The 17,498-nt window shown below is 38.6% G+C and overlaps 1 protein-coding gene across 6 annotated transcripts in view; it reads left to right on the forward strand.

Moving 5' to 3' along the window:
- APOOL (apolipoprotein O like) overlaps nucleotides 1-14,534 on the forward strand; it is a 104,114-nt gene extending 89,580 nt beyond the window's left edge. For 5 of the 6 annotated variants that reach the window (XM_051968539.1, XM_051968545.1, XM_051968543.1 and 2 more), the window contains exons 4-9: nucleotides 4,441-4,495; nucleotides 6,055-6,153; nucleotides 8,237-8,328; nucleotides 10,379-10,489; nucleotides 10,614-10,725; nucleotides 13,827-14,534. In XM_051968539.1, the coding sequence (XP_051824499.1) occupies nucleotides 4,441-4,495; nucleotides 6,055-6,153; nucleotides 8,237-8,328; nucleotides 10,379-10,489; nucleotides 10,614-10,725; nucleotides 13,827-13,927 (570 nt within the window). In that variant the 3' untranslated portion in view covers nucleotides 13,928-14,534. The remainder of the gene's footprint in view (nucleotides 1-4,440; nucleotides 4,496-6,054; nucleotides 6,154-8,236; nucleotides 8,329-10,378; nucleotides 10,490-10,613; nucleotides 10,726-13,826) is intronic. The other variant, XM_051968541.1, reaches the window with a different exon arrangement.
- Nucleotides 14,535-17,498: the final 2,964 nt, after the last annotated feature.

The raw sequence follows: 17,498 nt of genomic DNA on the forward strand, positions 1-17,498 counted from the left end.
CCCAACCTAACCTGTATTCATTCTGTTGCCTATTAAGATTTTTTTAAAAATTCCTGTGCTTCACAGATCTGTAATATAGTCCTGGAATATTCCAGTTGTTTTTGAAATACTGTCATTCTGCAGTAAGTGTTCTTAATCTAGGGTCTAAGAACTTGGGTGTTTTTTTCTAAATGCTGATAACTATTTCAATAGAATTGATTTCCTTTGTATTTTATATATATTTATTATGTACATATAATAAAAATATATAAAAAGCATATAACTATCTAAAGTATATATTTTGTTATCTCTCTTTTTATATATCTAGCTATATATTTGTATCCTATGTGTTTTGTTTTACGTAAAAACATGATTCTGAGAAGGATCCATTGGCTTTACTAGACTCCCTAGAAGGGTCCAGGAAGCACAAAAAAAGATTCCGAATCCCTCATCTAAATGGTCTTACTGGTCCTCTGTAAAAACATTGTCCTTTTTTTTTATTCTGAGCTTGTCAGGGTCTTTTTTTTTCTGGCGGTACTGTTTGTCTTTTTAAGGAAGCTCAATACATTCTTAATAGTTTGATCTCAGGGAAAATGTCTTGACTAATTAAGGTCTGATTCACACACCTGAGGCTAATGCCAGCAGTCAGATGATTCAGACTTAGGTCTCCGGAGACCAAATTTTCCTTAGTGTTCTCAAATTTGTCTTTAGTGAAGCAAATTCCTCCTGAGACATCCTTAAATTGCTACCATAGCCGTCACCCTATTTAAGACCGAAAGGACTTTTAATTCCCATCAATGTTAAAAGGAAAGGACCGAAAGACACTTTTGAAGACATTTCGTTTTGAACGTAAACAACTTTGCTCTTATAATTTAAAAAAAATACGTAGTCTTTAAAAATGACTTCTCCCTCGAATTCTGTTGGTATCCTAGACATCAGATTTTAACGTCTCCAGCTAATACTCTGGTGTTTGAAAACTTGGGTAATAGTGCCCCCTTGTGATTGAAATTCATAATCCACAGTTTCAACAACCATTTCGTTTTTGATGTATTTGGATGAAGTTTCAGTAAAGACAAATAGGTTAGTAGCATTTAGTTTCTCTTTGAACCCTAATATGATGCTGCTTGTATATTTTCATTTATCTTTATCTGCCTCATATTAGAGCCTATGTCATGTAAAGTGCATGTATGCTTTTCGTATAGAAGAACTTAATATCCCATATCATCTTTTGCTCTTGTCCAATCTGATGCTTTAAGTTTCCTTCTCTCTGAAAGCTTTTTCTCTTGTTGCCTTCATGACATCTGATTAAGGGATCTGGGGTGTCAGAAACATCCCAAAGATTGTGCTTTGGGCTGTAGTGTACACCATGACCTTGGGGGGTGTAACTTAGCTAATGAGGGAAAATGTTCAGGTCCCCTGTAAGCCATATCCCGGTAGTCCAGCAGGCTTCCTATTGGATGCCTGCTCTTTTTTGTGTCTGGTACCCTTAGGAAGGAGAAAGAAAAGGGTACTTGGTACTCAGTAGAGGTCCTCTCTCCCCATCCTGCCTGAAATATTACTGGGAGGGAGGGGTTGCTTGATGGCATACTAGAAAGGAGAGGAAGGAATTTAAGATAGTTTGAGCAACAAAAAAAAGCTGAGGATTGAGGAGGAAGTCTAGGCTAAGTAGACTATTACAATGATTTCTTGAAGGCATTTGTCCTTTGCCCTTACGGTTGGCAGAATTGGCTGTTGCTTCACTAATCTCCCCCACCGGCTTCCTGCCTAGAATCTGAGTTGTGCTGCCCCATTAAATGATCCCGATGTCCACTCTTCTTAGTTCTCAACACCCCTAGAGGGTTTTGAATGGTTAGTTGGACCTGTCAGTCGATGTCTCGTGAAGAACCCAAATGATAGGTTCCCAATGGACATTTTCCAAAACAAAGTGATGCCAAACTGCTTCCTGAGTTAGAGATCTGGGGCATCTGTAGAAACAGTATAGTGTTTATATAAAGAACTGTTATGCATTTCTAAGGTTAAGATCCTTTCCCGCACAGATCAAAGGATAGGATTACGGATACGGACTACAGCCCTGATTTCACTGGCCTAAAAAACTCCCTGCTGAGGAAATGTCCTACCCCAATGTGGGTTGGGACCTTCATTGCAACTTAGAGCCTCAGAAACATTGCTTAGATCAAAGGATAAAGTCTCAATTACCACCTGAATAACCAGTAATTTCTAATAATTGGAGGCAACTTAAGGCACCCCATGTCTCATGACCACCTTTTGGTTCATTCAGAGTCATAAAGTTCAGTATTAGTGGAGCTGTGGAGAAATGGACACACCGGAACCACTCCTGGCAGAACTCTGATTTACAATACAGTACAAGGGCACTGTAACTTTTTGTACCCATTTTGGTATAGGTTTTCTCTATTAAGAGTATACCCCAAGGACATTACTAAAGGAAGAAAGATGTTTTCTTGATATATCATTAGTAGCATAATTTGTAATGGCAAAAATACTGGAAATGATCTAGAGTCTAACAGTTATAGAATATACTGAAGTATGAGTGCACTATAAAATAGGATAAGGGGCAGTGTGGCAGAGTGGGTAGACAGAGAAGATGGCATTTCAAGCTCTACTTGGCATTTAAATTCTTAGTTCCCCCTGCAACTCTTTAAAGACTGAATTGCTAAGAAGGAGCTGACCTTTCTCAGCAGAGAAAGTTCACCAGTAGAACTCTGCACTAACCAGATCATGGTCAAAAGCTAAACATGAAGAAAAGAGCTACGAAAAGACATGTGAAATGTTACCAAACAAAAAAATTAGAATCAGAGCAATCTTACATACCCTGGCCATGTAGTCTGTGATCACTTTTTTCTCACCATGTAGCTCCCAAACCTCTAATTATAGAATCCTGGTCTTTGGGAATTGCCCATATTCATGTAGAAGTGAGGAAGTATAGTGGTTATGGTTATGATTTGTACCCAGGCCACCCTCGTCCTAACACTAGCTCTCTATCTGTTGTGTTGTGCTGTGTCTCAAAATAATCACAGTACTAAAATCTGAGGCAAAGCATTCAGAAAGGGAAACGGAAAGAAATAGGAAGGACACTTTCTTTACCAAAACTCAGCCTAAAGACTTTCTTCTACAAAAAGCCTATGTTGGTTCTTCCCAGCTGGTAGCAGCTGGCTACTTCTCCATAGTACCTTGTATTCATTTTGAATATATTCATTGTGACTGTGTGTGTGTGTGTTTGTGTGTGTGTGTGTGAATATTGTCTTCTCCATTAGGATGTAAGATCCTTGAGGGCAAAGTCTTTTTCACTTCTGTGTTTATACCCCTGTTGCCTAGCACTATTTGCATTGCATAGTAGGTGCCTAACATGTTTGATTGATCAATTGGTTATTTTCTTGTTATGTAATGTTGACTATGTTCTCCCTAGCATTCCACTAAACAAGGCTGAGGATTATATAGTAAATGGTAAGAGAAAATATTTTGCTGAAGAGTTCTGAGATGATGTGGTCAAGTCAGAAATTCTGAGTTTGAATCCTAACTCCGCTGCTAAATCTTTTGTCCTTAATTCAGTTCCCTTATCTGTAAAGTGAAAAGGTTTGATTAGATGATCTCTAAATTTCCTTCAAGTTCTTCAGTATTTCAGCAAAAGTCCTCGTGCAAATCACTTCTATTTAAGCATGCAATGCATGATCTGTCTTCCTAGTTGGTTTCATGAGATGAAGTATCTGATAGATCCATCCTTCTTGTGAACCAACCTTTTGGTGATGGAGTCACATTTAGCTAGGCTGGTCCTTAGCAAATAGTTCATGACCTGGACTAGGCTGAAAGGCCTTCTAGTTTGGTAATACCTGCCCCTTGTGTTCTGCTGGTGTAGCCTTCAAGACACGGTGTGACTTTGTGACACCTGAGGAAGACTTCAGTGAAGGAAACCTAGTATGTACCTAGTATGTCATTGCTCTTCCCTCTTTGGATTTTTGGCTTTGCTCTCCCCTAGAGCATTATATTGTTGATGCTCTAAGCCATGTTAATCGCATGGCTCATCTAAAATGAAGAAAGATCCCTTCTTAAAATGTCATCCTCTTCATTTATTCTCAATTTGATAAATGTTTGTATTCATGCATTACTCTGTGGGCAGCTACCCCACTATTCACAGATGTTTCAAGAAGAAAAGTTGTATTACCATTTTTATAGACTAGGAAACTAAGGCTTCAGGTAAGGTCCATGGTAGAAACTGGAAGCAGGAGCCTAGATTCAATGCCCTATTGATGTTTTTCTTTTGAAATGTTCAGTAGTTCCATTTATCCATTACCCCCTTGATTTCTGCTGTTCCCCAAAAGGGTCCTTCTCCCAAATCCCTATTTGCTCACTTTAATTTTTTATTCATTTTAAAAGATATGGGTTCTTTTGTGTCATTTTTTAAAGATTCACATGATTGATTTTCCCTTTTTTCCCTTTTTATGGTAGGATGTTTATGTTTGGATGAAAAATGGAATAATGGATACAGTACAGTTTGGGAAAGGTAAATAAACTAGTTATGACTCAAAATGTTCTGATTATATGACTCATAAGATTAAATTAAAAACACATACACACACACACACACACACACACACAACCTTGGTCACTTTGCCCTGTTGATAAGATAGGAAAGAAATAAACAAGCCATTAAATAGATCTTCAGTATCAGAGCTTGGTTCCTGTTTCTATACTGTTTATACAAAGCTAAAAAAGAAATTAAAAGCAGCAATCCATAGTTGGTGACTATTTAAAATAACAAATGTTGTTTTAAAAAACTGAGAAGAAATTCGTTGCAATTGTAAACTGCCAATTGAAAATTGTCATTGTAGATTATTTTATTTAAAAAAAAAACATTTCCAGGATGTAATAAGACATAGAATCAGTCTTTGAATATTAATGCCAATGGATGAAAACTGTAGCAAAATAGTGGAGCATCAAAAAGTCCTTTTTATTTGCCATAGCAATGTGTTATGTGATTTTTGGCACAACAGATTCCTCTTCCATTTAATCATACTTGGCCTTGCTTAACAGTCAAATGAGTTTGCATCCTCTGAACATAGGAGAAGACAATTTTGAAATTTAAATTCATCGTAGATAATTCACAAAGTTAATGATCCACATATAGATACGTAGGTATAGAAATTAATTAGTTTCAGCTCAGTCTTGGCTCGGGACCCCTGAATTTGTGGTTTCCTTTGAATCTATTGCCAATGGCAACAGTGCTTCACTTTGATAGTGTTCTTTTTATTGAGGGAAATGATGAGATTGGACAGCCCTGTGCCTAGGGTTAGATCCTCTCTCTGCTTTTTATTAATTTGAGCTAGTCACTTACCTCTTCTGATCTGAGTTTCCTCATCTGTAAAATGGGCTTGGAGTAAGTTGTCTAATAAATGTGATCCTATGCCCAGTTCTACACAGTCTGGACTTCCCTTTCTATTCCTTCTCTCCAGCTCTGCTTTTTACCCCAGCCCTGGCCACACTGAAGCAGGATAGGCTGAGAAAGCCATGCTGGATTATTTCTTCATTTGTGATCAGTGCCACAGAGGTCTGGAAAGTCTATCATTCAAAAACTGATGAGAGTCTCTGCTCATATTTAAATTGAAGGGATCAAGGCCCTACTTTTCTCTTTTGGGTTTGTCTTCTCTGCTCATTTGAAGCTCCTCAGTAAAAAACTTGAGCTGTCCTTCTGGCCATCCTTATCTGTACATTTTGTGTCAACTGCTTAAGTTCCAAGCAAGAGCAACAAGTGATTTCTCTTAAAACACATTCCCTAGGACTGTCATGTGAAATCTTGAAACAGGAGCAATATTGGAAAACCGGAAGATGAAGAAAGATGTCCTATTTTTTTTTTCGTTTAATAAATCTCTGGGATACTAACTTCAGAATCCTGCCCACATGTACATTTTCAGCACTAACTTTAGAAATACTTTCCTCGTATCTTAGTAGTTAGTTGGCTTTGACTTTTCTATATTATATCTTTATCGTAAGCATGCCAAATAGGATGTAATATTCAACTGGACTATTTTCCATTAAATTGTTGCTTTTTTATGATTTCTTGAGATGCATATGTTTACCTGAAGAATCCACCTCAAGATTTTCTTCCAAAAATTGGTGTGATTACAGCTTCAGGATTGGTTGGCTTCATTTCAGCAAAAAAAGGTACCTTTTGCTTTATTATCCTTTTACTATTATTGTGGGCTTCTTTTTCTCCAGAAGATTTAATAGAGGTTATATAATTGGCCAAAATCATTTTTAAGAATTTTTGATTTTGACATACGTGTTTCTACAAAGGCGATAGTGTTTAAAATAATCTTTAAATAAACAAATTGAATAAATTTGACAAAATTTACAAAATTTGTTTTTTATTAATGTTATCTTTTTTAAATAAGAGATTATAGGGTCTTTTGAAATTAGAAGATAGTCTTTTTAGGAATTTTGTGCTAATATATACATGTGAACAACTTCCGTTTGAATGCATATAATAAATTTCTTCATTTGGAAATCATCGTAAGCCATGGTCTACTATATGATAAGGTTGTATTCGAACTAAACTTAAGTAATTTGGCTGAAAAGTTTTAGTGTCTCATTAAAGACTCTCCTCCAACACAGCACATAATATTATGTTCCCTAGGTCATTTCAGTGAGATTTCTCTCCTTTCCAGAGGGACCTTTGATCTCTGGTAAAGAGAAAGAAGAAGGTATAAGTTATATTTTAATCTTTTGTGCTGAAACAACAGAGAAAAGGTAAACCCAAACCTATAAACAGAGGCTGGCCTACTTGCTGTGAAAATATATGTGGCCATTTATGAGCCTTGAAGCTGCGACTCAGGAGAAAAGAGCAGGAGGCAGGAAATTCAGGGGCCACACTTTGACTTACCATTATGTCCCAAGGGAGTAGTTGGCAACCTTGTATGGAGAGAGAACGTCCTGGGGTTTTATACGCTCAGGACACTCCTGTCCTGCCCTGCCCTGACCTGCTCTGCCGCATCTGCACATAGCCCATAATCTATCTGTTTGAACCCGCAAATAGAGCTCGCTGAACTAGAAGTGAGCAGTGATTTGTGGTGGGATACAGAGTAGCAAGGCCCATTTCCTAAGGAGAAGGCCACAATCTTCATTCCTACTTCCCAGACAAATGACTGCAGGAGCCTTACCCATGGATAGAAATCAACTTCTGAATTCTTTGACCCTCTGAAATGGCTCTTTTGTCTTCCCAATGTTCATTGCATTTTTGCTGGCAAAGATTCCCAGCCTGATTTAATAGACACAAACCCTGATGGCAAAGTTCATAAATTATTTGTCTGCTTAACTAGAGGGTAGAATAAAATAAAGACTTCAAGCCAAGAAGTGAAGTGACCCATGGGCAGCAGGGTGCTCTGGCAATTGTGGAGGACCTCGGTTCGAGTCCGCCCTCTGAAACTTATTTCTTGTGTGACCTTGGTAGGCCGTTCCATCTCTGTTCTGCAGGAAGATGAGGCAGTTGGATTCAAGTGACCTCAGAAGGCCCTTCCAGCTCGGGGTCCATGACCCTGTCATCTGGCTAGTCCCCTAGTTCCATAGACTGTATTTAATATGTCCAAGGCATCTCTGTACGCCATCCATTACTTCTAATAATATGATAACAGCAACATTCTTATGACACCTTAAAGTTTGCAGAGCACATTACAGTTATTCTCTCATTGGATCTTCACAACAACCCTGTGAAGTAGGTGTTGTTGTGATCCTCATTTTGCAGATGAGAAAACAGGTAAACTGAGGTGCAGGGGTTTGCCCAGGGTCACACACAGTTTGTATCTGAGGCCCGATTCGAACTCAGGTGTTCCTGACTCCAAGTCTGGCACTCTGTCTGTACGGACACAGACACATTGTTTTCTTTCTAAAGCTGAGCAAGGCTTAGGGTTTCCTACTTGGATTTCTTAGGCATCGGAGAAATGCTTAGCTTTTCATTTAAAAGAGTGAATAAGTAGAGCCAGGAGAAAAAGAAGAAAAGGAGGTTGTTGTGTTCAAACAGTTAGCAGGCTGTCTATGCAAACACTATACATGAATTGAACATGACAGCTGGGGGCCGGGGGCCGTATATTAATTGAGTTGAATTCTTCAAGGATATTTTAGCTACCATCTTGACTCTTTGATTCCCAGGGGCAATTTCTTATAGAATGTTGGCTGTGAAATGGAGATGGGGAAAACATTGATGTTGTAGAAGCATCTGTTTGGAGTTAAATACTTTGTTTGGGTTACACAGGCTCTAAATTTAAGAAAATTGCTTATCCATTGGGACTGACCGCTTTAGGAGCATCTGTTTGCTACCCAGCTCAGGCAGTAGTAATTACCAAGGTAAGTTCTTTTCATAGTGATGGTATCAACATTCTTATATTTGTTTAAACTCAAAGCTTTGCAAAATTTAAATGTTGTACCACACCTGCAGCCTTTAATTTACAGAGAGATAGAGTTGATATCAACACTCGTGTGTTGGCATTAGTCACACAAAATCACATTAGCATCTCAGCATGATAAATACCACACTCTTAATTACATGACCATCAGAAGTGAGCAGACAGGATGAATTTACTTAAATAAAATTAAACAATATAAATGCTCTTTTTTATATTAAGTTCAGAGACTGCTTTTGAATTTATACAGAGGGGAGTGCTCCATTGTTAAATGCTATAAAATTAAATTTTTAATTAACAGAAAATTGCACCTGCTGGCAGCTGTTCAGTGCAGCATATTAACATAATGCTAGAAACAGCCAATTGATATTCAGCAGTGGCTTCTTAAGTCTTAAAAATATGTATGTGTATGTGTGTGTGTATTTCAAGTCTAGAACACCATCTGGAACTAGGAAATCCTTTCCATGAAAATCGCATTTCAGCCCTTTTGCAGTTTTTCTTGTCAGCTCAACTGTACAGTTGAATGGTTTCTTCTCATTTCAGCCCTTGCCATTGTAGGATTTGCTTTGTGCACACACACTCTCAGTCGAGTTTACAGCTTTCTTGGACAGAGAGGTTAGAGCTCTCTCTAGTCTTTGGCTTCTTTTCTTATCTCCTGAACTTGTTTTCCCTCTGATTTAAAGAATATAGACTTGGTCAAAGAACATTTTCTACTCGTACTTCTATTATACTACTTTTTAAATTATTTGTATAGCTAAGAGTGCCTGTTTTGTAACCAGCTTCAGAATATCATGGATGGATTCTGATACTTGGTAATATGGCCAAGTTATAGCAGCAGATAGGCAGGAAGGGGGAGTGTTGCTACAGCCAGGGATATATACATACATACAACTGTGTATATAGCCATATAGAGATACATAGATGTATTTCTGTGTGTGTGTGTGTGTGTGTGTGTGTGTGTGTGTGTGTGTACAGAAAGAGAGAGAGAAGCAAAAAAAGAACAACCACCAAAGAGGTTGCATAGGAATTAAAAAGATTTTACCATTAATTACCATAGGCTGATAATGCAAATATTTTGTTCTTCTTACCACCAATGATTTATCAAAGTAGGGTGTATCCAAAAGATCAAAGGAAAACTAATCAGTTACCACTGTGACATTATGATTGGTTGAGTTTGATTTTAGGGTTTGGGGGATCTCTCCATGGTATTTTTTATTTCTAACTTACATGGAGAGAAGTTTGGTGAAGAGAAGTGGTTTGTCCTTGAAAAGGTCACCATTGTGATGTAGTCAGTAACTAACATTTGTACAACTACAGGCCCCCTTCCGAAAGCTGCTAAATATTTCGTGAATGACTTTAAGAAATATTTTTAACAGAAAAAAACCACTGCAGGGTAAGAAAGGGAAAAAAAATCTTAGAGAAATGGGGTAAAGGAAGGCAAGAACAATTTCATTTAAATAGGGGACTTCATCTGGAGATTGAGGGTTCTGCTTTAATGAATGGCAGACCTCAATTTTTAGACCTTGTTCTTCAAACTGAATTTTCTCCAGGGACATTCATTGATGCTTTCTCCATGTAGGGGTAAAAAAGATTTTCAAGGAAACAAAATTCAAATTTGAGTTGACTTTTCTTTTGTAGCAGCACAATGAACTCTACTTTCCTAAGATATTTCTTAACTGAAACTAGCAAGCTTGTTATATACACAAACTTATACAGATAGTCTTTACAAAATCTATTTCAGGTGATGCAAATGGTTCAGAAGCTTTATGTTTAGTAAAAGCGAGATATCTATCTCTCTGTCTGTGTATATGTTGATATATAGATATAGATATTTCTATCTTTTTAGGTCAGACTTAGGCATTCTCATAGAAGAAAATGGCAACTCCTGCAACCAGCACATATACATTAAGAAAAGCTATTATTACATTCTCTCCCCCAATTCCCCCCCAAAAAAAAAAAAAGTTTGACTCTAAATTCCACTGTATTCTAATTAGGTTACTGGGAAAAAGGCATATGCTGCAAGCCAGGGGGTCTATGAAGTTCTTGCATCTTTGTGGACAGAAAACTACACGCAAAAAGAAACTGAATTCAAAGAAGAGATGAAGGTAGGTTTCCGGTCAAAGAAAGTGGTTTGTTCTGTACTTATTTTTGTGTCTGGGCAGAGGGTGGCACATAGCATTTGGGCCTCCTGGACTCAAGTTCAATGTCTTTTGTTGTTTATTCTTGGAGGAAAACTATCTTTTTGCTGAACAACTTAGAAGAGACATCAAACTTGACACACCTGCAGCCATGGCAGTGACAGAATCGAAAGTGTCCACAAGCAAACTAGCACCATCCTCAGGTGCGTTTAGTATCATTTACCTTGGTTTTTATTTGTTTTCTCCCTAAATAATTTCTGATGGTAATATGAGTTATCAGGTTGCCCTTGATAGTTTTATTTCATAAGTATTCTTATGTCTTTTCTCAGCTATTTGGAGGCTGGGACCATGCCATGTTCTTTTATATTTGCATGTTACACAGTGCAATGTTCTACAGCTTCAGCTGGCTAACTGGACTGATTTAAGAGTAGAGATAGTTAACAGTAATTTTAAAACCTGGTGGGGGGAGGGGGTGCTGTAGTTTATATAAATCAAGAGAATCATGCCTTTCTGAGTTCTGTAAGTTTCTAGGCCATGGAAAGTCACCCATGTAGAATAAGTAGCAGCTTATCTTCATGTTGTATATTCTGTTTCCTTCATTCAATCTTTCTTCATTTCCATTTCCTATCCAATTTCCTTTCATTAGATGCTAAAAGAAGTTCCAGCATCAGACATAAGAGTGGTAGCTACTGTTATCATGAGTGCCTTTGCAAGTAGTAGCATTTGGAAAGTTGATCTAAGAATAGTGATCCAGTTAACTGGAGAAGCCTAAGTGTGCTCATTGTGAAGAATATAGTCATGTTAGTGGAGTTAGTCAACATGTGTAATTCAGAGTTGACTTTGTCTTAATGACATTAGTGATATTCCTGTGGTGCCATTTGTTTGAAAAATCTACAATATTATCCACATTTATAGTGCCCACTGTTGATGTGTGAAATTCAAAGTTGACTTCGTCTTAATGGCATTAGGAGTATTCCCGTCATTCCGTTTACTTGAAAAGTCTGTGATATTATCTACATTTATAGTGCCCACTGTCGACGTGTGTAATTCATTGACTTCGTCTTAATGGCATTAGGAGTATTCCTGTCATTCCATTTACTTAAAAAGTCTATGATATTATCTACATTTCTAGTGCCCACTGTCGACATGTGTAATTCAGAGTTGACTGCGTCCTTAATGATATTGGGAATAATCCAGTTGGGCCATTTGTGTGAAAAGTTTCGGAGAATTTCATAAGGGCTACTATTTTTAATTTTCTCATGTATTGAGCTGAGGACCCAAAACTACTATCCTAATTTTACATACAAAAAAAAGAAGAGTTTCTGGATTTCTAAGCTCCCTTAGGAGTAAAGCCTGAAATTTGCCTAGTCTTTTCCCACTTGGATGCTTGATTTCAGGTTTGAGATGTACATGGATTGTTAACTGAAGAAAGATCATTAATATCCTTTTGAGGAGGAGGACAAATGAAGTGCGGAAGAGCTATTATTGCCTGAAATTCTTCCTGCCCAATCTTCTAGGCGGCTCTCTTTCATTCTGTGATAGAAAAACATCAAATCCTTTTCCTAATTCTGTACTTAGTTTAGTTCTGTAATTTTCAAATTCTTCATTTCCCAACTTTCCTTTTAAATAGTTTGTGTTTAAAGGTACCAAAAATTTAAGTATATTTGGAAGAAGGAGTTAAAGCTTTCTTCTAAGAGGAAAAACAAATACCCACTCACTTGATTCAGGAATTCAATTTTTAAAAGATCTTTAAGTACCCCCTATGACATATTAGAGCACTAGGCCAGGCGCTGAAAAAGAAAGCAGATTTGAGAGAAAAGTGGAGTTCTTTCCCCTCAGAGAGTTTATAGTCTAGTGGTGGACTAAGTTACTTACACACAAATGACACTAGTCCATGGCCAGGTACGTTAGTGAGGTTTAAACAAAGTGTTGTGTCCTCGAGATGGCAGCATAGGGTGTTATTGATTTGGGGGGAGGGGTTAAGGGAGGACATGGAAGGCTGTGTTCAATTAATAGCATTTGAACTGGGCTTTACAAGATGGGAAGATTTCACTGGGTAAAAAAAATCCAAGCTTAGGGTAGGGAAGAGTGTAACCAAAGGAAACCAGAAGCAAGAAATAAGTATAGAAAGGAGCCAGTACTCCAGTTTGGGTGGAGTTTGGAGTCAGTGGAAGGAGTGGGAACAGTGTGCTGCCAGATTGTTGACCTTTTTGAATTTAGCTAACAAAAGGACTTGAGATGTAGGGAGCTACCTAGGTTATTTTGAGGAGACCCCATACACATCTGTGAATATGGAAGAGCCTGGGGAGGAGAAAGCCGAGGTGGTAAGGAAGACCTGTACTAGGCTCATGGCAGTGCAGATGTTGAGGACAATTCTGATTAAAAGGTGGATGGAGAATAGCCAGACGTTGGTAACAGGATGGATGTGGGAGGAAAGAGAGAGAGAGAAGTCAGAGCTCCCTCCCAGGTTTCAAGTACGGGAGATAAATGCCTCCGACCCAAACTGGGAAGTCTGAGAGAGGAGCTGGTTTGTCAAGGAAGATCATGAGCTCCATTTGCCTTTGACTCCATCCCCCAAATTTCTCATGCTCCCACCTGAGCTGAACAATAAACTCTAAAGAAACCCAGTGGGGTCGAGTCAGTCTTTGGGAGGTTGGGGGTATATTAGGAAGTCAAGAGTACAGAAATGGTGAAGCCAGAGAGTTAAGGAGGACCGTGTCTAAGTATATCTGGTCCGCATTTGATTTGAAGAGTTTCTTCATTAACAAAGTTGCGGGTTAGTGCTTCTGTTTACTTAGTCCAGCTTTTCATCGTTTTGAGAGAGAGAGATATTTTTTGAGCCAAGGATCAGTGTTGTTCTCAGATTGCCCCTACTTGGAGGCAAGTACACATTGGTATCTCAGCTAGTGGTGCCTTGTGACTTTAACTGGAAGATGCAAGTAACCTGCAGTCACTAGGCTTTCATCAACCCCATTTTGATATTGTACATTCCTTAGGTTGCTAGTTTCTAGCTTTTTATGGATGCTATTGACACTGAGAAATAAGTAAATTTTTCTAAGCTGACATAGGAAGGAACACAGACAGAATGGTTTAGAATGCTCCTTCCATTGGTTCCTAGTACCATGTGATAGGACAGTTTTTACTAACTATGTGCCTGTGCCCCCAAGAGATTTGAAATTCTTTAGTCTGAGTAATCAGGTGTTATATATCAGTGCCATGCCAACTTTAACCACTTCTGTATAACAAGGTATACCTAAAGCAAATGTCATCTCACGTCTTACACTTTCTCATTTTAATGCTTTAGCAGGTGCTGTCTCAGCCACAAAGTTTAAGGCTGACCCCAAGCTCATGGATCACGGTCAGTCCAATCCAGAAGATGTAGATATGTACAGCACTAGAAGTTGAAATAAACTGCATACAGATCTTCAAGAAGTAGGAAGCTTGGCAAATAAGAAAAGTCACAATGGAGAAATAATATAACTGGGCCCCATAGGCTATATAGCTTGATCAGATATTTTCTTACATTTTCATTCATCCATTCATATACAAGTTGCTAACTCGTCACATAGACAGACTGTGAAAGCAGGCAAAACAATACTCGATGATTGACACCAAAGTTGAGTTCCGTGTCATTGGGATGCATTTGATGCCATACATTGGAGTTCACTTAACACAGAAGATGGAATAAAGATATGAGCGTCACACGGTCTTTGGCATTTTAAATATATCTCTGATTTAACTGCCCCCTTCATATGTCAGCTAAGCAAGAATCCTGGGTAAATGTTTTCTTTCTTTTTTATACTTTGTCGGTCTGGAGCTAAATATTCACCATAAAGTTCCAGGGCCTGACGTTGGCATTTTCGACCATCTTGAAATGTCAGAATTCGGCTCTGGCTGCTGCATTTGTCTCATAATATTGCGTTTCTTTGATATATTTAAGTACCAAGAACATCTCTTTTCAACATCCTTCCTTTACTCTTGGAAGTAATTGAAATAAAATAAATTTGTGTGACATTCTTGTATAGTTTTATTTAACTTGAAACTATCCTCATCTTAACCATGAGGTTAAACAACCAGGGTTAAGAAAAATCATCTCATTTATTAAAAAGTACTGTAACTCTTGAAGCCCATGAAGGGGCTATTAGGTAACTCTGGGGTCTTAAAGGCTGTGTGAATGGAACACAAGCTCTAGTACTTCTGGCAAGCCGGAAAACTGTCAAGTCAAGGCCCCACAATGGACTGGCTTGTGGTGACCAGCTTAGCTAAGTGCAGAAAGATCTATAACTCGAGGGTTGATCAGACAAATGATGACCGTGGCAGCCGCAGCTACTCCTGAAGACCGTCCCCCATGGAGCTGTGGGGATGTGATCTGCATTGACAGAAGACAGCAGTACCAGTGAAATCATAGATCGTGGACCAAATCAGAAGGATCGTCATAAGCCTTTTCCAAGACAGAGAGAAGAGCCGAGCACAATAGTAGTATTGTCCAAAGGAAAGATTTGGGAAATAGAGAAGGAAAGGATTTCCAGCTTTGGGGTTGCTGCCATTTGGACCACCCACTGTCACATTCTCTGTTCCCTCCCTGATTGGAGGGAACAGCTGTGAGCCTGAACAACAGCAGAGCTTTGGGACGTAAGTGTGGATAATAGGCATCACACAATCTTCCCAAGCATATAGCATTGTTCTCTCTGGCAAATAACTAAATACTTTGCCGCTTCTATGCATACATCTACACTGTTTGCTTGAAAGAGTCAGTGCATCTTCAAAAAGAATCATTTACTCCTGCTTCATAAGATCAGGATGCTTACAAAGGCACTATACTGCTCCTTTTCTCAAATCAGATTGATGAAATAGTTACTATCAGATCTTCCTTTGGGAGTAAATTTGCAGCCCTGATGCCAAAAAATTCAAATGGGCAACTATACAGTTGGATGAAGGACAACACATGCTTCTCTAGTCAGGGAAAGAGGCCACGTGGAATGCAGCAATGAAGGCTCAGTGAAACTCAACTTACAAGATAATTGAATCTTGTCTCAAAGAAGAAAACAAAACGCTGCCCCCTGTTGGAAAGGGGCAGCTGCTCTGATCTCTGTCCTTAGGTTTGGCAACAGCGATCTAGAATTGTTTGAACAAGCTTTAATTCAAAGTGTGTAAAGCACTGAGGCAGAAGCTAGATACGATGAAATATACTGTGATTTATTTTAAAAGGATAAAACTTGAAAAATGGATTTAAACAAATGTCAATTTTTAGATATTATAAAGTTGTCATTACGCTTTGACTTAAATAGGTAAATGCAGATTTACACTAAAAAAAGAGAGAAATTTAACCACTTTGTGGTCTAGTGTCCTTCCTGCATCACATCACCACGGTAAAATGAAATACTGTGTAATCTAGCTTTTAATTTCTCTAATTGAGTTTGCATTCTCTTTTGCCCTTTTGTCTTCCTCCTTATTCTGCTTTGAATCTTCTCTTCACACTGTTCCCTTTTTCTCTTGGCGTGATTGGTTTCACACACTGCATTGGAAGCCAATAGTGACATAGTCAGACCTGTTTTCTGTCAGGGTTCTTAAAGTAGCTGCTTCCTGAGGGTTTCTCCATCATGAGAGGCTGATCTAAAACATATGGGTAGAATGTACTAGTGTCTTGCGGAGGCATGGTTGGCATGGTTCGCATGAGAAGCTATTCACATGACCCATGCTTTTTATCAGGACTTCATTCATTTACCCAGAAAATTGTGTCTTTTGAAGACAGGCTCCTCTGAAGACATATTTTGGTGTCAGTGCCAGAAGAGAGAGCAAAATATTCTTAAATGTGGTACACTTTTATTTGTGTTATACCATGAAAGTAGATTGTCACATCATTCAGCACTCACTCTGGTGAACAGCTGCCTTAAAATACAAGGGGCAAGCTGAAAAGCAAATTTGCTGTGCATAGTAACAAAAGAACATTGTGTTTACATTGCTTCTCCCAAACACTTAGCTGCTGCAGCCAGGAGAACTCTTCCCACAGTTGTGATGTCACAAAGACAGGTTATCAGCCAAATATTTCCTTGTTATTCAACTTTGCTCCTCAGCCAAGACCTTCACCTCCCCACAGCTGCTTTTAGCACTTTCCCAAGCTCATGTGACCAGCCTTGCTCAGAGTATGCATCTCGACCCTATCTGGCCTCTTACTCACACCCCTCTGCCTCCCCTGCCTCTGGGTCCCACTTCCCTTTAAGCACTATCTCTTCTCCCACTAGGCACATAGACACCACTCTTAAACTCACGGCCAGAGGGAGGGTATATTCGTAAAAATGTATATGAAAAAAAAAAGTTTTCATGGAAGAATTTAGGAGTAAAAGGAATAAAACTTCACACAAATATTAGCATTTAAGAAAGAACGTTGCAGGTGTGTCTTGGCTATTGAGATCTGTGCATTGCAGATAAAAATGGTCATTTGTACAAAATAGGAGTTCACAGTTAAACACTTAAATCATCAGTTTGGAAATCCACTTAATGGAATCTGCTGGTGGAGGAGGGAGTGGGAATTATTATTTTGAAGATGAAGATTAAAAATTAGAAGTGGCCCGGTTTATATTTCTCTGAAAACAAATGTTAAAAATCATCTTCGAAATGTTCAGACCACAGTAGCATCCAGAGATCAGACACACAGACACTGTTTCTGTGGTCACAGAATCTTTTGGGGGGAGCCACACATGATTTCTTTCACATAAGGAATTCCTAGCATACAAAGTATGATTAATGTAGATGAGTCCATGTGTGTGTTTGTGTTATAAGTCGGCCACGAAAGTAGGTCGTCCCGGATTTGCTCTTTTTCCAAAACTAGTCTTCTATTTCTCTCCACAATGCTCCATTGATTCCATATCAGGGAATATCATTTGCAAACATGCAGAGTGGTCTTCCTCTCCCTTACCCGTGCTCCCTTAGCCTTACTCCTACCTCACTTACCTTTTGAGATTTCTAATATTTTTCG

This window comes from Antechinus flavipes, chromosome X (genome assembly GCF_016432865.1).
Source record: "Antechinus flavipes isolate AdamAnt ecotype Samford, QLD, Australia chromosome X, AdamAnt_v2, whole genome shotgun sequence".
Classification (NCBI taxonomy): Eukaryota; Metazoa; Chordata; class Mammalia; order Dasyuromorphia; family Dasyuridae; genus Antechinus; species Antechinus flavipes.